General features: G+C 38.1%; 1 protein-coding gene across 6 annotated transcripts in view; it reads left to right on the top strand.

Annotated features, from left to right (window-relative positions):
* Positions 1-21,367, top strand: part of POPDC1 (popeye domain cAMP effector 1) — a 43,072-nt gene extending 21,705 nt beyond the window's left edge. For 2 of the 6 annotated variants that reach the window (XM_081940312.1, XM_081940313.1), the window contains exons 4-7: positions 168-355; positions 2,049-2,157; positions 5,647-5,814; positions 7,959-8,446. In XM_081940312.1, the coding sequence (XP_081796438.1) occupies positions 168-355; positions 2,049-2,157; positions 5,647-5,814; positions 7,959-8,231 (738 nt within the window). In that variant the 3' untranslated portion in view covers positions 8,232-8,446. Of the gene's footprint in view, positions 1-167; positions 356-2,048; positions 2,158-5,646; positions 5,815-7,958; positions 8,447-9,516; positions 11,055-14,116; positions 17,578-20,730 lie in introns of those variants that run through there. The other 4 variants (XR_014174270.1, XR_014174271.1, XM_081940314.1 and 1 more) reach the window with 4 other exon arrangements.
* Positions 21,368-25,917: the final 4,550 nt, after the last annotated feature.

Genomic DNA, 25,917 nt, shown 5'->3' with positions numbered 1-25,917 from the left:
GACAATATAAAAAGCAGTATTAAGTAAACAAATGAACGGCAAGCTTTTACTGATTTTTTGCCAGCAACAATATTTTAGGAGCCTTTTTAAACTGAAACAGTCATGTCTGAAAAGCACTTCTTCTGCATTTCCAAAGTTTGTAATATTTCTTCACTATTGTCTTCCAGATAAAAATAAATAAAGAGCTCAGTACCCTATACAAGAGAATGTTTGAACCACTCCATGTTCCTCCAGAGCTATTCCAAAGATTGACAGGACAGTTCTGCGAAATCCAGACTCTAAAAACAGGTCAAGCATATGCTGCAGAAGATAAAACATCAGTGGATGATCGATTAAGTATTCTACTAAAAGGAAAGTATGTACCTGAAATAACTGGATCTGGATGTCCCTTTTATATAGTTGGACTGTACAAAAAATGCACACTCAATATGAAAGAGATAGGTAAGGCTACCAGATCTGGTCTGCACAAATCCAGACAACCACTAGATGGCAGCAAGGAACTCTCAGTATTGCTTTGCTGCCAATTTGTGCTCATCTGGATTTTTATAGCTCAGGTATGATAGACCTAAAAATAAGCTACTTAGATCAAAAATCTACAACACACACACACACACACACACACACACACACACACACACACGAGCTCTTTCTAGGTAATGGAAGAAGTTCTGCTGTAGAAGTTGCCACACTAATTCTCCTTTCCTTCTAGATTTATCCAAAATCCAATCAAAAAATTTGGAGAATCCTCCCGAATTACTGAAATAGCACTAGATGCTAAAGGGGATAAATAGAATTAATGAAGATTCTTTCCTTTTCTTTTTACTCTGGCATATGATCATACAAACTGTAGTCTGCCTAGGACATGCCTACGGATTTTATTTTTTGGGTGTGTGTGTGTGTGTGTGACAAAACAAAGTTAGATCCTGTCCTGTACCTTCTTTTTACTCCATCAGGTTTGATCTTGGAATTTCCTGATGATTTGCAGTACTAACAGATCTGATCCTCCTTAGTATTTTGGAAAACCAGCCCTTGTCAGCTGCTATCTTCTGTAATTCTTATTCAAATTTTATTCTTATCTCTCAGTTATCATACATTTGTTACTTATTTCAAACAATGTGGTTCTAGGAAAATTAGATTGTTGATAGATTTTTAGTTAAATGTCTAAGCTTTTGGGAATTGTGTGTTTAAGAAATGTATTTCTTTAAACCTTGAAAATGTTTGTGACAGTGCCCAAGTCACTGGATTCATGATTAATTTCTTCTTGTTACAGTGAGCCAGAGAGCAATCTTATGCTTTCCTAGATTCCTGGTAGTTTATTTATTCACTTATTTCATGTAGAGAAATTGCCTTAATTATTAGGTAATAGGAAAGCTTCAATTAATCCCATCAATGTCGGTAACATTGAGATTGAGAAACTAATATTGGGAGCATCACTACTTCTCCCAATCCCAAACTCCAGGTTTTTCCTTTCAGCAGGATCAAGGAATAATCCCTATCCACAATTAAAAACAGAAGCTTGGCAAGGATCTTAAAGTCCAACCTGAAGTTAACCAAGCACAACAGTACAGATTCCTTCTTCTTTCTTTTGCTCTTGATCTGCCAATTTATAACTTTCTCCCTCATTTGCTCTTTCTCCCAATGCAGCTATCCATTATGTTACATTACATCTACATTGTTAATGCATCATTAATTGTAACAAGGAATTGAAAATTATATTTTCAGCCTGCTTAGCTTAATATTGGTTAGTAATGATTCGTGATGAATGATAGTGAACAATATAAATGTACCATGCAATTAATGCAAGGAAGAGGGAAGAATGGGGAAGGGATATCTAAGTGTAGGATATGATTCAGATTGCATTTGCATCATGCCTCTTGGAGACTAGCTTAACTGCAAGGGTTCCAGAATTTTAACTAGCAAAAGTCAATTAAGTTATTTTCTATGATAACAGAATTTACATGTTTGCAAATAATTGTACTCTATTAGAAATTAAGCTGCTACATACTGCCTATATTACCAATTGTTGTAATACTTATTTTCATCATCAGAATGAAGGTCTCCTATAGAGGACATTTTCTGCATAATATTTACCCATGTGCCTTTATAGATTCTCCTGAATATCGATCAACTCAGATGAATCGGGATGAGAAATTCCAGGTATGAAATCAGCAGTTTCTTTAGGAACGATTATAATTATCATGGAGATTCTGCAGGGAAGAAAATTGAAGAGCTGTGAATTTACAATCTTTTGTCCGATGCATTATACAGCTTTTCAAACTGTTATTGTTGGAACATAAAATAATTCCCGATGTGAAATATTATGGTTGTGTTTATTGGGGAGATTTAAAATGGTATTTGTTTTCATTCACCAAATAAGTGCTTGAAGATTAATAATCACTTTGCTATAATTTACTGAGAAAAACCAAACTGTACTTGAATTTAATGCTATTTTACAGTTGGAACTATAATTTGAAAATAATCACTTTCACCTGATCAGCTAGTCTTGTTTGCTGTTGGTAGAAGATCCATTAGTAATTCAAGCTATTCTGTAACACACTGAAAACAGGACAACTTGGAGAGCTTTCAGAAAAAGCTGGTATATACTTTATTCAAAGATCTTTTTGTTCAATGCAAGGGAATATAAGAGAAAGAAACTCTTTTTTCACTACAGGTTAAAGAACAATTGTGAGGGGGATACATTAATACAGCCTTCCTGTGCTGCAGACAGACTAAAGGATGGAAAGATCTATGGGAAAGAGTTCAGAAAATGCAAAATCTAAGACGTGACAGATGGCAATTTTAGTGTCCTTTCAAAAATCTGCCAGATCTTTTTGGCAATTGATAACAGCAATCAAGGAAATATGGGTATGCGTATATTCGAAGGGAAATGATGACTTCCAGGGCTTTTTATTTGTAATTAGCCATCAAATTTCTAAAGTCCTTTTTAAAAAGAATTTTAAAAATGGTTGAAAATGATTGCTAGCCCTTAGTATGTCTTAAAGAGACTTGGAAAAATAAGGTCTACTACTACGGGAAGTACCTAATGAAGGATCTTTGGAAATAAAGAAATAATAGGCTACAAAAGTGGTGAGAGATCCCAGATTCCCAAAATGAAGCTCCAGCAGGCGAATTTCAGATATTAGCTGGAATCAACTAGCTAGATCTTTCTTATGCAGTTGCCCAGAGCTACTTTTCTCTTTTTCTTTTCTTTTTTCAAAACATGTGAGGGAGAAAAACATGGAATTATTGCAGTGTCTTTCAGTCGTAAAAGGCAATCTCTGCTTGGAAGCTTGGTTCCTATGCCTGACCAGGAATGACTATGCAGTTGTTAGTTAACTTGATAGTAAAAGTGAAATTGAGCCTGGTACGGAATCTAAAATCAGTGACTTAGCGTAATATGTTCCACTCAAAAACTGGGCTTAATGCCATAGAAAGGTTGTTGTCATAATACAGTAATCACCCTACTGGAAGCCCAGTGCAAGATACGTCTGCTCTTTCTAACACATTATCCACTTTGGGTTTTGCACACTGATTTATTCAGACTTGGAGAAAATACAATCTGTACCAAATACTGAAAGAAAACACCTCAGACTTCCTATTCTGCAGATTAGTTTAAATTCAATCAAAACAAGAACAAGGCAAGGAGTACTGAATTTATTTGCCAAGGGGCCTGAAATCCACACATGGTTTTAAGTTCAACATGTACATTTTTAACCACAAGTTTCTAGCATTCTGCTTATTTAGTATTTACTTAAGTCTGTTTGTGCTTTTGTTAATGAATGAAAAATGTTATTTTTAAAAAATTCACATTTCTAAAATGTTTTTTTAAAAATATATATAAATATGCATTTAATGATACGTAGACAATGTTTATGGACCTCCCCAAATGCTTAGACATTGCTTTCATTTTGTTCTTTGGAAGGGGTATACTTATATTTTTTGTTTATGGAGCGTTGGGTGAGAGTCTTTGGCTTCCTTTTGTTCTTGTTAATACACTGGTGCCATCTGCTGGATTTAGATTTCTGGAGATGCCCTGAACACAATCATTGGTTGCTATCTTGCATATAGAAACAGCACTTAAATTGAATTTTATTCTGAGGCTCTAATTCTTGAAGCACTTACCTGATATCCCATGATATTGTTACTTCTGCTGACATGCTTAGAGTTTATACAGAGGAGGATCTTTTCTTCCTCTTGAAGAAAAGATCTGAGTTGCATATTATCAGAGTACAGGTAGTCCCCGACTTATGACCACAATTGAACCCAAAATTTATTTTGTTAAGTGAGACATTTGTTAAGTGAGTTTTGCCCCATTTTACGGCCTTTCTTGCCATAGTTGTTTAGTGAATCACTGAAGTTGATAAGTTACTAACCCGGCTGTTAAGTAAATCTGGCTTCCCCATTGACTTTGGTTTAGGTTTTAGGTTTAGGTTTATTTGGATTTATATGCTGACCTTCTCCAAAAGGACTCAGGGCGGCGTACAACATTAAAAACACACATCACAAAAGTTAAAAAAAAGATTAAACCCATTTCCAAAAAGACCAAACCGATTTTTTTTAAAAGAAACAATACATTTAAAATAAATTAACATTAACATTAACAGGCCAGGCCGGCTTGCTGGAAAAGCCAACTTTTTAGGGCGCGTCGGAAGGACCGGAGGTCAGGGATTATGCGGAGCTCCGGGGGCAGCTCATTCCAGAGGGTCAGAAGGTCGCAAAAGGTGATCACATGACCTTGGGACACTGCAATGGTCATAAATATGAACCAGTTGCCAAGCATCTGAATTTTGATCACATGAACATGGGGATGCTGTGACAGTTGTAAGTGTGAAAAAAGATCACAAATCATATTTTTCATTGTAACTATGAATGGTCACTAATCAGACTGTTGTAAATCAAGGGCTACCTGTATATGGCCATTTCAGAACGGGCCATCAGAAATGGGCTGCTTCAATCCAGACGAGGGCAGCCAAGAGATACACACATTTTAACACTCTGCTGACAGCTGGTAGTGATACGGATTTTGGCAGTGCAGATATGATAAATGTATTTCAGAACTATGGAATGATAAAGGACATTTTATAATATCCCCCAAAATAAGGGATAATGGAATTGTTTAAAACCCTTGCCCTATATTATTCTTAAAATAATTAGAGGGCAATTATGGTTATTATTCTGCTTCTGATTCAACTTTTCCATTTTCTTTGTCTTTAAGTACAATCAGTTAAACTTTATCCGCAAATATGATTTACAGCACTGGGGTGTTGGGCCCAGTGTGCAATGTTACATACTGTAATTAAAGCTTGGCTGTTTGAATTCTTGATACTGACTCTCGTGTTTTTTTAATTCCTCCTTTGCAATACCTTTGTTTACAGGGTTTTAAAAATCCAAATGAAGTAGAATAGAAAGCAAGGTTCTCAGTATAGTCAGAATACTATTTTCATCCTGGCTGAAATGAGACAGTTCATAAAACAAAGTATTTTTAATATGCTGACTCTCTAAACCGCTCAGAGGGCTGTAAAGCACTATGAAGCAGTATATAAGTGCTTTTGCTATTAATCATTTCCTGAGATCTGAATTAAATATGCTGTAGTCATTGGGACAATTAAAATGCTGTATTAATTATTGACCACACTTTCTTTATAGGTGTCAATTACTGCTGATGATAACTGCAAATTCTTATGTTGGTCCAGAGAGAGACTCGCGTATTTTCTAGAATCAGAGCCATTTCTTTTTGAAATATTTAAGTATCTTATTGGAAAGGATATTACAAACAAGTTATACTCATTAAATGATCCAACCCTAAGTGATAAGGTAAGTATTTCCCTTTTGACTTCCATGCATTATATAACTGTTTTCTAGATGAGCTAAGTTGTGCTCCCTTCTAAAGCGCACAATATCATTTCCCTCACAGCTTCTTAAAATACAATTGATACAGGATGCCTATTAATAACTTTTTATTGAATGTGGCTTCTGTCAATTATCTTATCTTAAATCCAAGAGAAGATAAATACAACCACTGGATAATGACAATTAAACGTTTTTTGAGGGAACTAAATAAACAACTACTAATAGTTGGAATGCTTAATTTTATGTAATTCTGTTGTCATGCAGAACAACACTTAACAGTTATATTTTTGAAATTGTTTAATTATCAAACATCATTTGGTTTTGGGGATTGGATCTAGAGCTCATCAAAATTCAGGTGGATTTTAAACTGTTTTGACATTTTACCTTTGCTCTGTGCTCATTAATATCTGTATGGTGCTTTCCATTATAAGATATTTAGAGATATTGAATAGATTTCCTGTTCTACATGGCATTGGAAATTCCTTGCCATAAACTGAACTCTATAGGTTTCAACATGCTTCCACTTGGATATCTGATTAGATATCTTAGTGCAGCAAAGCTCTTCTGAAAGAAAAAGGCTTTCTTCACTATCAGAGAATTTGGGAGCTGGAGTTTTAAGTAATAATTCAAAGAAAAAGTATAAAGAAACCACTTCTGCGTGACTGTGAAGAAAGCTACATGGGCACATCCATGAAGTCACAGGGCACCAAATTCTTTACTTTTATAGTTCCATTGGGACAGATTTGTCATACTCGATTGGGCCATACAAACTTATATAATGCCACAGTTAATCAAACTCTATGGCTCATATCATATGTAATTTTTCTCCTTCTAAACTCACTGTTAGCATAATTGTCTACTTGTTGTTTTTAATCATCTTCTCTTGATTTACATGTGAAAAGAAGAACATGAAATAGAGAGCAGCAGGCTATCTAAAACATAAAACAAACTAGCTAAACCTAAAATGTATATTTTAAAGTCTTCTCCCTCCTATATGATTGTTTTTAAATATTATCCATCGGAATGCCCCTGCCCTGGCTTATAAATTTGTGGCAAAACTGGAATTCTTTGGCTAGAAGTGGCCTAATTACTTTTTAAGATATTTTTTATACCTAGCATCATTGGTGTAGAATAATTAGTGTAATTCAGCTCCCCCTACCTGCACCCCAAAATAATAAAACTAACTTCTTCTAATGAAGATCTTTTGTCCTGTCTGCTCCCAGACATCTTCCAGTAATGTAATATCTTAGCCCTGAGGAATTATATAGCATCAATATCTGTCTTTCTAGTTTTTGCTGAGCATGACCAATAGAGACATTAGCAGACATTCTTTCATCCTATTCCAGTGATGGCAAACCTATGGTACGCGTGCCACAGGTGGCACACAGAGCCATTTGTCAGGGCATGTGAGGCGTTGCCCTGTCAGCTGGGCAGCGCGCATGCGTGCGCTGGTCAACTGAGTTCACCCTTTTTTAAAGCCATTTTTCGCCCTCCCCAGGCTCCAGAGGCTTTATAGGAACCTGGGGAGGGCGAAAAGAGCCTCCCCCGCGCCCCCGGAGGCCCTCCAGAGGCTTCATGAGCTTCCCTGAAGCCTCTGGAGCGCAAAAAACCAGCCCTAGGGGTGAACCGGAAGTTCGGGAACAGACTTCCGTTTTGTTCAGAGGTTTGTTTTGACTGCTCTGGAGGCTTCAGGGAAGCGTCCTGAAGGTCCCTGAAGCCTCTGGAGGGCTTCCGGGGGCGGGGGGCTGTTTTCACCGTCCCCAGGCTCCTATAAAGACTCTGGAGCCTGGGGAGGGCGAAAAAAGCATGCAAAAAATGGGAGGTAGCACCTGTAGTGTGCACATGCACACTGGGGGGGGGGTCGTGCATTGCATTATGGGTACGGCATGCCCACACATGACCCCCCCTGCGCTCCCCCCACTTATGGCACATGAGCCAAAAAAGTTTCACCATCGCTGTCCTATTCTATCTCTCGTGGAGTTGTTGGGATGGTAAAACATTCTCTTAGCAACTTAGAAGAAATGATGGCAGGATATAAACGTAAGAGATGAATATTTATTAGCGTCTAGGACTGATGGAGAATTGTGTGGTTTTTATTTTCTGTGCAGACATCCCAAAAAATAGATCGCCAGCCCAGCCTATGTTCCCAACAGTCTGTGATGCAAATGAGGAATAGCATGGCAAGTTCAAGCGATGGTGAAGACGGATTAGAACATTTTCTCCGTGGAACTTCTACTGCATCTACCCTTCGTGAGTCATTAACTAGTCAGTCAACATTTCCAGGCATCACTAAACATTGCAGTCAGTGGCCAAAATCATGTTGCTTTTGGGGAGAAGATTTGGGAGGGGGAAAAGGGAGTCATGTAGCAAGGTGCATCTGAATGCAACACTCTACTGCTTCTTTTAGGGCCAGTATTTGCATTCCCATCACTTAGTAGTTACAGTCAAATAGCTCCTTTTCCATGTGTGACTAATTATCATAAACCAAACATTACAAACAAATTTTTCATTTGAATGTCTCTTCATATGCATTTCTTAGTGTGGGGTAATCTCTGCACTTAACTGTTTGTTTTCAAACATGGTTCTCAAGCCTTTGTGTCCTCCTTCTACTGCAAAGTTCAGAGAAACCATCCTCTTCATGGTAAGAGAAAACGAACATATCAGATTACTTAGACATTTTTATTTAAAAAAAAAAACCTATAGTACGAGTGTTTTGCATTAGTATTGATCTAAGACTTTGGACATCTGCTAAACACTGTGTGACCTGCTTGCAGGCAAGAATTTGCCCTCTGCATTCACCTCTGAAAGTGTGGATTTCACTACTTCATGGATTTTTATGAAAATTAAACCTCATCCAATATTCTCATTGTAAATCAGAGGTGCCTAATCTTAGGTCTTTGGGATAGTGTGAGCCTGAAACATCTTTAATCGGCGAGCTCTTGGAAAACTCCAAAATTGTTATCAAATTTTAATTTTTAATGTGAGAGAAGAGGGGAGGCTAAAGATGTAATTGGGGAACTCTGTTCCATTTTAATTAAATGTAAAAGCCAATGAGTTAAAATGAGAACCTACCTGAAGTGCTTGTTGTTAGTTGAGAAGTCGTGTCCAACCATCACGTCCCCATGGCCTTCCTGTCCTCTACCATCCTCTGGAGTCCATTTAAGCTTACGCCTACTGCTTTGGTAACTCCATCCTGCCACTTCATTCTCTGTCATCTCCTTCATCTTTTGCCCTCAGACTTTCCCAGCATTAGGCTCTTCTCTAGTGAGTACTTCCTTCTCATTAGCAGTACCCAGCAAATCCATGAAAGACTAGGATGGTCTGTTACTAGAAAAGGGTCTGGGCCCCTCCCTTATAGAAATTAGACCCCTTTCCTCCAATCAATCAGTGTTTCATGATGTCTTAAATTGCAACAAAAAAAGAGACTTACATACGATATGATTTTATATACTTTTTTTTTACAGAAGTTGGTTTCTTTATTTTCTGCACTAAGGAGCTAATTCTACACTAAAAATACATAGCACTAAAACTACTAATAAAAGCATGTGTGTATTTAATATTTATTGATGTAAATCTGATTCTTGTGTTTTTAAAAATAAACCAACAAGGATTCACTTATGGAATGAATCCTTATGGACTGAATTTAAAGTATGTTTTTGTCAACAGCATGACGTATTCATCAACATTGTCAAAAATTGTATGAAATGGACTGAATGTCACATATTTGAGGCGAAATAATAGTTTGGGTTCTTCAGAATTAAAGATTGTATCAGCGTACAAAAGCTATATCCATCCTTCCGAGGTTGGTAAAATGAGGACCCAGATTATTGAGGGCAATACACTGACTCTTTAAACCGCTTAGAGAGGGCTGTAAAGCATTGTGAAGTGGTATATGTTCTATTGCTATTGCTATGTAGACTTGTATTCAACTGTAGAAAGTCATAGAACAATTTATGCTGATTCCATACATGGTTTTAGGGTCACAATATCATGCTCATTTGTAATGTTAATTTTAGATTAGTAGGAATACTGTAATATATATATATAAATGGCTGTGTGTGTGTGTATGTTCCAGCATAACTCTGGAATGCCTCGAGCAATTTCAACCAAACTTGGTACACAGATTATTTCCTCTCTGGAAACAAATACTGTCAGGGGAAGACACCCCTAACACCCCTTGAGGTGTGTGTTCTGTTAAGATACAGCCTGTCGTGCCTTAAAATGGCTTTTACTGTACAGCTGTAAAATGGTTTCTACTGCACAGCGCAGTGGAGTTGCCGTGGTAATGGCTTAACAGTACTACACAAAGGGGCTCCCTCTGATAAGGGGGAAAATCCAACATTAGAAATTATGTTTGGTCTGGACATTTTCCTCCTATAAGTAAATGCTCGGGCAACACCGGGTTATCAACTAGTTACTTATATTTACTGTAACTACATTACACTCCCTGAAAAAAACACTAGCTTTTCCCCATCTGGGTGACTGCGATTCCTAAAATTTCTAGATAGAAAATTTTTGGAGAGGGTATCCTAGTCTATGTGGTCCATGCCTCACCACGCCACCTAAAATACATTGTGGTTTGTTTTTTTCCCCTGCTGCTGGCCCTTAAGGTGTATTTCAAAGGCCCCAGAACTGGCATGTAGCCCATTAGTACCTCCTTGGTGTTAGCTGGCTGATACTTAAGCTTTTGAAATATTTTTCCATTTTGGGAATTCTGAAGGATTTCAAGGAGTGAAATGAAGCTTGAGGGGCCTACCTATTACACTACAAGCATGCGGAAGTTTAGAAGCCTGAAAGAATGCTTCAGTCAGATTATGGGCAAACCGATTACAACTATTGGTGTTTCCTGCAGCTTGCTACAACTTTATGGTGCTTCCTGAATTCAAAACATGTATATTTTTCGGGGATCATATAAACGACTCTATGTTAGGCCTAAAGAATAGGCTTCCTTCCTTCTTGAAGGAAGCATTGATAGGTGTGATGTGCATGCCCCTCCAAAGCACCCTTTGAGCATAATCCTGAACTACAGTACATCCTTACATTACACTTCTTGGGAGGAGAAACTAGCTTCGCAAAAAATTGAGCTGATTTTCTTTGCTTTTTTGATACTTGACCTAAACTATTCTGTAATCTTCCAGCTTCTATTTAAAAATAATAATCACATATCTCCTTGTACACATACAGTGGTATGCAGGTGCACAATAATAGAAGGACAACTGAAGCAGAGGTGGTATTTAGATGGATGGCAACCGACTAAAACTCAACCCTTCCAACCCTTCCAAGACGGAGTGGCTGTGGCTTCCGGCCTCCCGGTTCAACCAGGTGCTTCCATCTCTGGCCATTGGGGGCGTCCAACTAGCCCCCATGGAACAGGTGCGCAATTTGGGCGTCCTCCTAGATGCCCGGCTGTCCATGGATGACCATGTAACAGCCGTGGCAAGGGGGGCGTTCCATCAGGTCCGCCTGATGCGCCAATTGCGCCCCTTATTGGACCGGGATGCCCTACGCACAGTCACCCATGCGCTAGTGACGTCTCGCCTGGATTACTGCAATGCTCTCTACATGGGGCTTCCCTTGAGATGCACTCGGAGACTACAGTTGGTCCAGAACGCGGCCGCGCGGGTGATTATGGGGAGGACTAGATACTCCCCTGTAACACCTCTCCTGCGCGAGCTGCACTGGCTTCCTGTGGTCTACCGAGTGCGTTTCAAGGTTTTGATTATGATCTTTAAAGCGCTTCATGGCATAGGGCCTAGTTACATGCAGGATCGCATCCTCCCCCACACATCCCTACGACCAATTCGCTCACACAGAGAGGGACTTCTCCGGGTGCCGTCCGCCAAACAGTGCCGGGGGGCGACACCCAGGAGCAGAGCCTTCTCTGTGATGGGCCCAGCCCTGTGGAATGACCTCCCCCGTGACATCAGGATTACTTCCGATCTCCGCTCCTTCCGTGTACAGCTGAAGACCCACCTCTTTCAATTATCTGGCCTGGCTCAATCGTAATCTCTCTTATTCCTCCTAACTGTTTTTAAATTGTCTTTTAAACGTTAAATTTTTTAATTGCATATTGGGTTCTTACAATTGGGGTATTTTAATGCTGATTTTTAACTGTCTATATGATGTAATTTGTTACCTCCTCCGTGTCCGTGTCCGTGTATGTGTATGTGTGTTTTGTATGTATGTATGTCTATGTGTTTTTATACATCTTTTATGTTTTATATGCTCCATTGTACGCCGCCCCAAGTCCTACTTGGAAAGGGAGCGGCTAATAAATTCAAATTTATTATTATTATTATTATTATTATTATTTAGCAGCTTCTGACCAGTTCTGGAGAACCGGTAGCGGAAATTTTGAGTAGTTTGGAGAACTGGTAAATACCACCTCTGACTGGCCCCGCCACCATCTATTTTCTGCCTCCCGAGTCCCAGCTGATTGTGAGGAAATGGGGATTTTGCAGTAACCTTCCCTTAGAGTGGGGAGGGAATGGAGATTTTACAGTATCCCTCCCCTGCCACATCCACCAAGCCACGCCCACTAAGCCACGCCCCCCCACCAAGCCATGCCCACAGAACTGGTAGTAAAAAAATTTGAATCCCACTACTGAAGGTTGTCAGGTGATTGTGAACTTTTGTGGTGATGAGAACAAATGAAGCTTAAAAACAGCAAACCTTTAAAAAAAATTGCAAGAATGAAGTTTCTATATAGCAGGCAAAGCTTGGAACAGTCCTCCTAACATTGGGCAGCCCTGCTCGAGTTGATGCCAGAAAGAAACAAAATTCCGTATTGTATTTTGAGTGTCATAGGAGGCATAGACTCCTGCATTTATATACATAACTGCCAAATCACTCTTGTTACTTAGTGTATCCATTCCATAAGGCATATGTAGATAGGAATATCTTATGTATTTCACTTTATTCATTGTGAGCTTCATGACCTCATGGGAGGAAAAGGTGAAAAATCTTTTCCAGACTTGATGCGTCAGAAAAGTAATAGCGATCATATCTGAAAAGCAAAGCAGGAAACATCTTAATGAGGATGACTCCAGTTTTTGCAGGAAGTGAAGAAATGCATCATGTACAGGCCTTCTTCATGCATAGCCATGCAGTTATCGGCATGTGAAGTTATCCCCACAGGGGAAATAGTTGAACCTTTCCTTCCATCAAACAGATGCACTTTATGTAATTACTGTGAAGATGTGTTCTTTCTCAACCCTGGGAGACTCCAGGGTCAAAATGCCCTGACACTGCATGCTCTTTGCAAGCACTGTGGAAAGCATTTGTCTGCAGAAAACCTATGCTGCAATCCTGTATATGCATTTACCTGAGAGTAACTGAGTTGAGCTCAGTTGAATTACTTTTGAATAAACCAGGCCTAGGATTATTATGGGATAGTATTTTATCAAATAGCCATTCATTCGTTTGTTCGTTCATTCATTTGCTTTTATATCCTGTGTTTTTATTAATATTGAATGTTTCTAGTAATTAACAACTAACTTTTAAAAAAAGTCAATAACAATTAACTGATTCTGATCATGTATTGTGCAAGTAGTTTAGATGTAAATAAAAGTTAACTACTACATTTCCTATCTGTTTTGCTTGAATCTTTGCTTCTGAAAAAAATATCAGAAAGTACAGAATACTATTTTATTTACTAACTCAGGGCAAGTTCTTATTATATTTAATTGCTTCTTGAGATGTATTTGTAATAATTATCAAATGCTGAACTGTGCATAAAATGTTGAAAACAGTATTTTTCTTTTAAATACCAAGGGGAATGGGAGATGGAATATTTGTTGCAGGTTTTTATGCTGTTTTTTTTAATTTTATAAAATAAAAATAAATAAATGTAAACGCACAATGTTCCCAAGCTAAACCTATGCCATATAGCATAATACCATTGTTTAAATTACTTACTTCAAACATTTTAAAGTTAAAAAGTAACATAAAAATAATTGAGAACATTGGATTTCAACCTTTCTCAACTTGATGTCATGTTGGTTTGGAATTTTAAGAAATTGTACTTCTATTACACTTGGATTGACACTAGAATGTGGACATATTGTCTATATAATGCTTTGAAACTCAAGAAGAGCTGTTCAGAGTGAATTGTAAGAATTTTTTTTTAATTTTATTTTTCTATCTCTGGCACTCGATAGGCTGTCTAACTCAAATCATTCAATTACTGCAGGGTATTTTTACTGTTGTACACTGGTTTTAACTGTTATATTGTTTTTAAATGATTGCTTTTTGAAAATGTTGGCAGGCCAACCATCTCCTTGTTTAAGAACTTCATCCAAAATGAAACCAATTGAAGAAAGTGTGGAAGATGATGTCTTTGAAGCTCCATCTGCCACACCATCTAAAGGTCATGAGTGACTTCATAGGACATTCATGCATTTGTTCAGAAGAATTGCAACAGTAGATGATGGCTTTATTATTTGTGTTTTAATTTTATCCGTCTTTTGACTTTGTAGTATGTATCTATGAGCAAACTTTTACCGATCACTCAAACTGTACTAACCTCCACACCAAAGATCTTGTTTGTTTCAGTACAACTAAAAAACCTGTTGGGAGCCTCTATATGCTTGAATGAATGGAATATGAGGAACTATATGAGGAATGGAGGAACTATGCCATGTTTTCCCAAAAATAAGACAGGGACTTAATTTTTTTGACCCCTGAAATAAACACTTGATCTTATCTTTTCAGGGAGGACTTATTATTTTTGAGGTGCAGGAGGAGGCGAGCATGGTCACCTCATAGCTGTTGCTGCATTGCAATATTTTCGGGGGAGGGCTTATTTTAGCACACGCGCTCAAAAGCCCGATTGGGTTTATTATCCGGAAAGGTCTTATTTTCAGGGAAACAGGGTATATACATTGGGCATTTATGCACATAGCTGGCTCCTGTTCTAAAGTAAATGTCAGCTTTCAAAGCAGCTGGTGTGCCACATGTGTATAGTCTAGGCACATAAGGATGTTGGCATTCAATTACAACATTGTAATGAACCACGTGGATTATATGAAAAATAGTCCAAGTAAAATATATGTTTATTTTAGCTTTTTGGTAATAAGCAGGATGCGATTCTAAAGAGACTGAGCAGTGACACATCTGTACAATATGGAAAATGTAAGTTTACTACAATATTGACCTGTATTTCTTAGATATCAAAATTTGGCAGCAGTAACTTGTTAAATTAGCAAGGGAGAGGGTAATTTCTAGCATCCTTTCCTGTCTTAAATTGGAAAATGATTACTATTTTCAAAAACAAAAGTTCTGATTAGGTATTGTGTACGTATGCCACTCACATTCTGGCATGTGTATAAGTGAGCGGTTCTAATTTTTCCTCACTTCTTTATGGTGTCAGTAGGGTTGATTCCAGGCATACTTTTATACATAATTCTCTCTTGGCGAACTGGAACCAATAATGTTACAATCAGCAGTGATTATAGTTCTTTTTGATCAGTTCATGTATGTTTGTGTGTGTGTGTGTGTGTATGCCTTGAGGAGTGGCACAATTGTGTTCAAATATTCAAATAAAAGGTTTCTATTGTAATTAAATTTGAAGCTTATTAGTAACTTTAAAATGATAGACAGCTTTCAATGTCATTTATTTATTGAATTTATTGGGAATTGTTTTTATTATATTTATTTAGTGAACATTTGACATTAACTTCACTTGGTTATAAACTAAACCTATTTTATATAGAAATAAGCATGCATACTTCCTAAAGAAGCCATCCAAGCTTACTATTATTTTAAAATTTATATTAATATAGGATTACTGGCCTTAAAGTTAAATTGAATTTACGTGGAACAGAAAGATTGATATGGTCTCTTTCCATCCTACTTTATTCTAAAATATATTGGGAAGATACTCTCCCTCCTTGAAGGAGATGGGCCATGTAGAAATATAAAATACAAATAAATAAAATGTGAGCAATGATAAACACTTCCATTTCCATTTTTTAAAACTTTACAATACTATACTGAATTTTTTTCACTGAAATTGGTGATAGATAATGTTTAATTTTATTGTAGTTATAGCTGGGCGAGCAGCAGTGGCTCAGTGGCTAAGACGCTGAGCTTGTCGATCAGAATGGTCGGCAGTTTGGCGGTTCAAATCCCTAGCGCCGCATAACGGAGTGAGCTCCCGTTACTTTTCCCAGCTTCTGCCAACCTAGCAGTTCAAAAGCATGTAAAAGTGGAAGTAGAAAAATAGGGACCACCTTTGGTGGGAAAGTAACAGCGCTCCATGCGCCTTCGGCATTTAGTCATGCTGAACACATAACCCGGAAACGTCTTTGGACAGTGCTGGCTCTTCGGCTTTGAAACGGAGATGAGCACCGCCCCTAGAGTCGGGAATGACTAGTACATATGTGCGAGGCCAGAGGTGGGTTCCTAATGGTTCGGCCCAGTTTGGTCGAACTGGTAATGGTATGCTGGCCTGGGTCGCAGAACCCTAACCCTCCGAACTGGTTCCCCGGTCGCTGTAATCGCCGCCACCATCTTGTTTGTGAGTTCTGCGCATGCACAGAACAATTTCTATTGAACTGCACACATGGATGAGCACGTGAAACATGCCCACAAGCGAACTGGCAGTAACACTGGCTAGAACCCACCCCTGTATGAGGGGAACCTTTACCTTTAATTATAGCTGGTTCAGAAAATAACTAGAAATAGTCATGTATGGGCTTGTACTGACAAGCATCTTAAGGAAAAAGCTCTAAGGTAAAAGAAAATACATTTGTTATGACAGATGGCTCTAAAGTCAGCAATTATTTATGTGATAGCTATCTTTGAAAATCTTTGTATACTGCACAGCTTTTGAAAACTGAAGTTTAGTATTAAAAATTCAATGGTCAGTTTGTGACATGGAACAAGTTTATTTTTCTAGGTATTTAATTCTTTTGATAAGATGCTGCCATAGTTGTATCTCTGATAAAATCATCACCATCACCACCACCATCATCATCATCATCATCATCATCATCATCATTATTATTATTGAAAAACTTTACAGTTATACAATTCAGACTTAGGTAGTACTAGACTGGATTTACCAAAGCAATTTTTTAAAACTGTGAATTTACTATGGTGCCATTATAATTCACTGTTATGTTGCATCATTTCTAATCATCTTGAACTGGATTGAATGTTTCACACCTGGAATCCTGGACATAGAAGAAAAAATGTATTTAACTTTTTGATACAATAAAACTGTTAAAAGAAAAACATGTGATTTCAAAACAAAGAGTTTCTGTATATAAGCTTCTAACAGCCAAACAACAGTTATCATACCCTGTATGTGTGATTCTCATGGTACCATGGTACCATGGCTATATTTTTAACCATTCAGTGAAATAAAACTTTGTGGCTGTAATGGATTTTTCCAGTGCAGCCCAACATTAGAAGTTATATTCAGTTATTGACAGGTTTGCCATTACCAAATTGTATCTTAATGTTAATTCTGCATATAATGGATTAGTCATAAAGTAACAACATTGCTATTTTGCCTGTTTCCTTTTCAAATTTTCCTGGCTAAATTTATGGATTTCCCAGCAACAATATGTAATAAAGGTTTTCAATTAGCCTCATATTGGTACTTCATTGCTGTAAAACTTTCAACTATTGCCATCAACATGAATCTTAAAATCAGTCTTACTGTAACTGGATTTTACTGCCATAGTAATGGAAATGATACTGCTTTTAGATACAAATGAATAAAATAAAATGATGAACGTTATGGTCATCTTTCAGGGAAATATTTCTGTGACATAAGGTGACATTTTTCAAAAGACAAACTTGTTTAAAGGTAAGTTTAGAATTTAGGAAGAGCCCTTTTAATGCAGATCAAAAGCTTTCTATCCCTGATTCTATTCCAATTAGGTCAAATCAATAGAAGTCTATAAATATAGGTTTGCAACAATTCTAGTCATTACTGTTAATGCTGCCCTTTCCCAATTAATGTAAACTCTTTTGTACAGTTGATGGCTGGCATTACCTTTTAGTAAAATCTGTGTTTTAACTATGGTTGTATTTCTACAGCATACTAAATCATTGTTTGCTTAACCAAGGTTTGAGCTTATAGAAGATACTAAACCATACAAGCTGGTTTACACATTACACTTTGGTTTAATCCAGCAGTGGGTTGCAAATGGTACGCCCCAGTACGGGCATACCGGATCCAGCCTAGAGCACCAGATACCGTTCCCATACGGTGCTCAGGAGGCCCGCCCACCCGCCCACGCTCCTTACCGTGTTTTAAAGCTGTCGGCGCTTCTGTGCACGCGCATGGCATGTACAGCACCTGCACGACATTCCGCTGAGCAGCTGGAGCGTCACGGAGGCTTGCAGAAGCATTGTTTCCAGCTACAACGCATGCGCAAATGCAACTTCTGTGTTTCATGTATCTTTTAATCTTAATGGTTTAGTTAGCTTACTTAGTTACAATCCATAAGAGGCATTCCACATTTTCTCAGGCTTCATCCTAACCAATCCCTCATAGCAAAAATAGTGCTAGCAGCTTCCCTATAGCAATAGCACTTAGACTTATATATCACTTCGCAGTTCTTTACAGTCCTCTCTAAAAACAGTTTACAGAGTCAGCATATTTCCCCCAACAATCTGGGTCTTTCTTTCACCAACCTCAGAAGGATGGAAGGCTGAGTCAACCTTGATCCGCTCAGAATTGAACTCCCGGAGTGATCAAAGAGTACTGCATTCTAACCAGTGGCTCAAGTTTCCTTCAGACTTCCTATGGTCTTCAGACCTTCTTTCCTTCATACATGCTGGCAGTATTGTTCCTCTTTTGGTACAAGCCCCTTGGAACGTCTTTTCTAATGGTGACTGGATTTTCAAACAATTATTTTCTTTTCCAAAGTTATTTGCCCTATATCTATATAAATCAAGGCAACTTCTCCCAGCTATATACGCTTCATGGAGTATGAAGTTTCTCTTTCGTAAGCAGCTGCTGTGTAGTTTTGCATAACACATATAACCATGGGTAAGGTTTTTTGTTTTCTTAATCCACACAGAATGCCCAATCCCATGAGTTGAAATCACAACCACTGAATCACAAATCAGTCAATCACGTCCTCTTAGCATAAATAATAAAACCAGTCTTTTGGTTTAATGTTAGTTCACTTACAGATTCCAAAAGAAATTGGAGTATCTGCATTTCTTGGTGAAATCCAGCTTTCATTTGAGCCGTTTTTGGTTTCTTTTTTTAAAAAAAAGAAAGAATAGCAAACACCTATGCCAGCCTCAAATCTAATGAGAGCATTTGTGAAATCTTTATTTCTTGCAAATATCTTCCTAACAATTTTTAATTTGTCCTAGTCTTTCTAATTTCTGTGAACAGTAACATTACTTAGCAGATATATGGATGGAAGATATGAGATGGAAGACATTGCTAGAGAGAGAGAGAGAGAGAGAGAAAGCGCTATAACACATAATAGCTACAGTTGCTTTTATTTGTTAGGTAATGTAACATATAACATCCCCACAACTCTCTCTTCTGGTTTATCACAAAGTCCTGAAATACATATTTTATTAATATAATTTAGAAGAACTTTTAGAGCACATATAGAATTAGTGCATTTTTCACCTCTCTGCGTATCTTCAGATACATCTTTATTACATCTTTTATTTTTAACGATTTGGTATCTTTAAAATTGGATGTTCTTATCAACTTCTCAGATCATCTAAGACCATCCTTTTTTTCTTCTCCTTATTGAAGCCTGCAAAGTAAGAGCAGCATCTGAACTTCAGCCGGTCCTGTGTCAATCAATAGACAAAGTGAACAATTCCAGATTACAGGCAGTTCTTGACTTACAACCTTTTGTTTAATGACCATTCAAAGTTACAATAGCACTGGGGGTGGAGAATGACTTATGACCCGTTTTCAGAGATATGGCTATTGCAGCACCTCCACCACCATGTAATCAAACTTGGGGTGCTTGGCAACCAGCATGTATCTATGATAATTGTAGCATCCCCAGGATGTTTTGCTTCCTTGAGTTCTTCTGAAAACAAAAATAACATTTGATGGAAAGCATTTCAGTTAAAAGTGAATTAAATTAATAAGCATTTTTTTAAAAAATCCTTTTTTAAAAAATTGATTGTCTATTAAATACAGTTCTTAGTGCTTAATAATCATTGGATTATCTGGGTATTTAATTTGCTTAACAATACAAATTTCCACCCCCTTTCCAACCATTGGTAAAATAAATCCCATGTTTGATAATATTCTACATCTTCTTTCTGTTTAATTTTCAATATCAATCTACCCATTTCTGCACAATCTAATATCTTCTTGACTATCTCGTCATCTCGCAGTATATCTTCATTTTTCCAGTATTATATTCACACAGTATTGTGTGAAGAAATCCTTTTGTTGTTGTTGTTCCATTTAGAACCAGAGCTCTGGAAGATGCCCCTAAGAAGGTGGCACATAGCATTCAGGTTGCCTCTCTCTGAAATAGGCTCCAGTAGACAAGATGACAGCATGACTTCACAGATGTATGAGAGACTTGCGATCATGTTGAGTCGAATGTCATCCGGTTGTAGTAATTGACTGCACTTCAGTTTGTAATGCTCCTCCTTCATTTCCCCCTTAGAGATTAATCATATACTCAGACCACATCTTGATTTCCTGTTCAAAGCACTCTTGTGATATGAATTCCCTTCCATCCTCTGTAGTAAAAGCGGATGCTGAATGGACATTTCAGCTACGTATTGACTTAAGAGAATCTATGATTAATCCAGCCACCTACGGCACAAAAGAGCTGTGTCAGAGTTGGCTGTCCATCCAGCTTTCCCTTTCAACCCGTTCAACAAAAATGTACAAGAACTACATGCATTTTCTTGTTTCAGAGTTGCAGAAATTCCCACTGAATGACCCTTTGGATGAGACAAAACATTTCACAGCATTATGCTTGAAATATCATGAACAGTATCCAGACAAATATCTTCTATCCAGATGGGCTGTTTTGTAGAGTCACGTGTTTCAATCATGATTCAGAATTAAGTATTCCCCTTACTACTTTATCCTCAACACAACCATGTAAGTATATAGTATAAGAAATATTCAGAGTTCATTTACATATATCATTAATTTTCTAACCACCTTGTTGATGAAGGAAAAATCTGAGTCGTAATAGCTATGTTCACACATCATACTAACCCCAAACACAGTACAGTTTAGAATTAGTTGTTAATCAGACCACTGAAACAGAAGATTGAAATTGCCAGAGATTTTCAAGAAAAGATCGGACAATCATTTGGGATGTTATAAGGACTCCTGCCTTTGGCAGAGAGTTGGCGTGGAGACCTCTAAGGTTCCTTCTCAGTCCTATAAGTCTATGAAATCAGGATAATTACTACAATTAATCTTACCTGGAACTCCATAGTGCTTCTATGATTAATAAGATATTACAATATTACTGCCTGGTTCATACATGCCGTTAAGGTAGGCATATTAAACTTGATAAAAAGTTCTTATGCTTATATAAAAACATACTACTAATAATAATACTTTATTTACAGTCACAGACCAAAACACGAACAGTACAAAAGAGACACAGCAGCCAGTCACCAGAAGCCCAACTAAGGGAGATTACAGCTCTCTCCTCTAATGGTCACAGCTTTCAAGAAAAACCTGGAAACCTGAGAGGTGATGTGCGAGGAGACATCCCCAAGGCAATGCACAAACAAATCACAGCCATCAGGACCAGAAGGGGCGATTTCAGGAAGAGACAATAACCTAGATCTGTCTGCGCTATACATAGGGCAAAATAGAAGGATATGCTCCGCTGTCTCAACCTTGGCTCTGTCACAAGGGCACAGCCGCTTATTAATCGGGAGTCTCTTGTAACGACCATCCAGAAGTGCTAAGGGCAAGACATTGAAGCAAGCTAGGGAAAAAGCTCTTCTATACTTGGGAATGGTTAGGGTATAAAAATAGGAAGCCATCCTCAACCCATAGTTATTAACTTGGTTGAGAGTCAGGGGGAGCAAACATACTATACCTTCATTGCAAATAAGTTTACCATGTAGTAGCAGGAAAGGTTGGCGTTTTCTTGATCTCTTTGTTGCCATCAAATGGATACCCAGAGTTTTGCAGGTGTGAGAGGCTTAATTTATTCATATCTCTCTTAACCCTCCTTAATTCCAAACAAAATCGATTCTAGCCCCAGCTACTTTTAGAAAATGTCCTTTTTTTCTAAAGCCCTTGCCTATGATACAGAAAGTAAGCTGTATAGTTGTACAGTTAATCCTAAATGTGAATAAAGTAAAAGGTAATCCTCATTTAGGTAATCCTCAACTGAGCCCAACTCAGTTGTTAAATGAAGCAGTCATTAAGTGAAATGGCAACTGTGTTTATTATCTTATTTCAGGCATTACAGGCCTGCATCATTGTTCACAAACATGAACATTTTTATTAATGTTTAAAGATGAAATGTTTCTATGTGTTAATATCTGAGTCAAAAAGTAATAATTAAGAGCAATTATATTTGTATCATCAATCTTCAATCTTGTAGTAAAATGCTGTTGCAAAACTTGATCCCTTGTCTTTTTTCTGTTAAAGCACACCAAAATATCCTCTAAAACATTTTTCATTCTTGCAAATCTACTATTTATTCTATATATTTTAATATTTTTGCCTCTTTATCCATCTCATTCCAATCCAAAAAATGTCTAAAACCTCAATAATCTTTCTTCTAATATCTTCACCAGAATCATCTGAGATTACTCTAAATCTCAAACAAAATCCCTTCTCTGTCAATTCAATAAACCTAGATTATCTAGTTTTCTTTCCAAGTGCCTTACTCCCCAAAATTTCCACTTCATCATGAATTTGATTTACATAACCAGACATATCTTTTACAGAGCTTTTCATCTTCTTAACTTCTTCTTTCATCTACTGTTTCATCTTTATATTTTTCATCCATTTTTTTCCCCCAAAATTGACAATTGAGTATCAAGTGATACACTCACTCCCTGGCCAGTTTCTTCAACATTTTCAGATGCAAATCTGGCATAATTAATCCCTCTGCAGGTTGCTTTAGCGATTTTTTGCTCCATTTTTGCTGGTTGTCATTATAATCAAAAAATGCAAATATTTCAAACAAGACAAAAAGAAAAGATAAGATTCCCCACCTTTTGTCTTCCTCTGACCTTAATACTTTGCCTTAAGTGGCACTCATAGCTACAGTCAGCATCACGGTATGGCTCATATTTCATATTTGTTGTATAAAATCCATCAATTTCCTAGCCCTAACTCTAAAACAAATGGGATTGAATTATTGGATTTGATTTAGCAAGAGACATGATCCTAACAATTAGCGTGAGGGTTTTTGTGTGTTTGCCAATTTGACTTGGTTGACAAACAATGGCTAAAACCAATCACAAGTGAGGCCAATAATCATAAGGGTTTGTGTTTGCATGCCTTTTGAAGAGTGGGGTTTGGGTGAATTTTTTTAGGTATTTAATAATTGTTACCTCCTGACAGATTAAAAGCATGAAAATCCAAGTAGATAAATAGGTACCACTTTAGTGGGAAAGTAACAGCATTCCATGTGCCTTTGACATAGAGCTATGCTGCTTACATGACCGTGGAAATTGTCTTCGGACAATGCTGGCTCCCTCATCTAAGAAATGGAGATGAACATCCTGCCCTAGAGTCGGACATGATTGGGAAGCCTTTATCTTTGCTAATGGAAAAGACTGACATCCAACTGAGTCCAAGGTTGGTGCTATCTATGACAATCCACAAACTAGGTTGTTAGTCAATGTTTCAACCTAAAGTTACTTCATTGGCATTTTTCATGCCTTAGTGAGATTCTGTCAGTGAGTGGAACTGAGAAGCCATAAATCAAGTCATTTACTCAGTCAGCTCATAAAACCATAAATCAGGGTGTAGCTCTTCATCAAATGAAAGGGGCTAGGGCAGTGATGGCTAACCTTTTTGCCGTCGTGTGCCAAAAGTGGGGGGAGCGTGGAGGGGGTCATGCGTGTGCCTGCCCATACCCATAATTCTATGTTCACTCCCTCCCGCATGCGTGACCCCCCCTGCGCTCTCCCCGCTTTTGCCACATGATGGCATGTAGACCCATTTTTTGCAAAAAAAAGGCCTTCCCTACCCCCCCGGGGCTCTCCGGAGACTGGAAACGGCCTGTTTACCGACTTCCAGTTGGGTCGGAAGGCCCATTATTCGCTTTCCCAAGGCTCTAGAGGGTTTCTAAGATCCTGGGGAGGGCAAAAATGGCCTTCCCTGCCCACCCAGAAGCCCTCTGGAGGCCGGAAACGGCCCATTTGTCAAATTCAGGGTTGCCCATTGGGCTATTTTTGTCCTTCCGGAGGCTTCAGGAGGCTTCCCTGAAGCCTCTGGAGAGTGAAAACGGCCCAACGTGCAAACCGGAAGTTGAGGAACAGGCTTCCGGTTTACGTGTTGGGTAGTTTTTTGCTCTCTGGACGCTATAGGAGGCTTCCCTGAAGCCTCCGGAAGGCGTAAAACAGCCAAAAATCAGCTGAACAACATGCATATGTGCGCTGGAGCTAACAGGGCAACACCTCGCGTGCCCTCAGAAATGGCTCAGCGTGCCACTTGTGGCAAGCGTGCCATAGGTTCACCATCACGGGGCTAGGCAAACACAGCATGCCGCCAATGGGAGTTCGGACTTAGAGAAAAGTGATTAAGTCCATCTCTGAAATTAAGAAGTTACATTATGAGGATAATATATCATTTATCATTTAAAATTGCTCTCACAAAGGATGAGAACAACTTTCGATATACTGCTATTTATATTCCCATGTCTCACTTGAGCACAGCCTTTATGCTTACTTCTGAGATGTTTACCTTCACTGTGAAATCTTGTGAAAAACTGGATTCTTGAGGACTGTTGCTAGGCAGTGCAAAATAGTATCTTTTCCCCTTGGAAAAGCTGGCTGGGGTGTTGAAAATTGCATTTCAGCAATATCTGGAAGGGGCAGATTTGCTAATGGAAGCAGCTTAGATAAAACTAAAGACTGCCTTCTTCTGTGTGAACTCAACAGCAAACTGATTTTCTTAATGAGCAGCACTAAGTGAAACAGATTTAAGTTGCAGTTGCTCAATCTTACAGGAAATACAGATAGTTCTATCCATGAGTTAAATAAAACTTGGGCTGTTTTACTGAGTCTTTTGGTGGATTGCAATATTTTTGCATGTTTGCTGCTTTTGTTTGTATTGCCTCTCCAATGGTTTCCCTCATCCTGCAAAATTTGGCAGGGTAAACATACACCAGGTCCTTTGGGGTTCTCCTTCAAGGTGAACAATCTATATGAAGTTGGATAGCGTTGAACCTCTTGGCCGTTTAGAACTCTTAAAAATCTGGCTCTTCCCTCAATTTATAATAAGAATGTTGATGGAACCCAGTGTGTTTTCTTCTCCTTGTTGAGCGAGATGTTTTATCTGGCATAATTTACTATTTTTCTATTGTTTCTATATAAATATCTTTTTATAACTAACTGCCCAGATTTAGAACAATAGAAGCTAGAAAGGACCTTGGAGGTCTTCTCGTCCAGCTCAAGCAGGAGAATCCAGGCTCAAGCAAAAGAACCTATACCATTTCAGATAAGTAACTAGTCTCTTCTTAAAAATCTCCAGTGATGAACCCCCCCATGATTTCTGAAGGCAAGCTGTTCTACTGGTGTCCTCACTGTTACAAGTTTCTTCTTAATTCCAGGTTGCTTCTCTCTTTGATTAGTTTCCAAACATTTTTCTTGTCCTGCCCTCTGGTGCTTTGGAGAATAATTTCACCCCACTCTTCTTTGTGACATCCCCTCAAATACTGGAATAGTGCTATCATGTCACCCCTAATTTTTCTTTTCTTTAGACTAGCCAAACCTAAATCCTGCAGCTGTTCATGTTTTAGTCTCCAGGCCTGTGATGCTAGTTTCTCTTCTCTGAACTTTTTCCAAAGTCTCAACATCTTTTTTGTAGTATGGTGACCCAAACTGGCTGCAGTATTCCAGGTGTGGCCTTACTAGGGTTTTATAAAGCGGTACTAATACTTCACA

This window comes from Natrix helvetica (genome assembly GCF_964273705.1).
Source record: "Natrix helvetica genome assembly, chromosome: 2".
Lineage (NCBI taxonomy): Eukaryota > Metazoa > Chordata > Lepidosauria > Squamata > Natricidae > Natrix > Natrix helvetica.
Note: the sequence above shows the minus strand (reverse complement) of the source record. Positions and strands in the feature narration are given on the sequence as shown.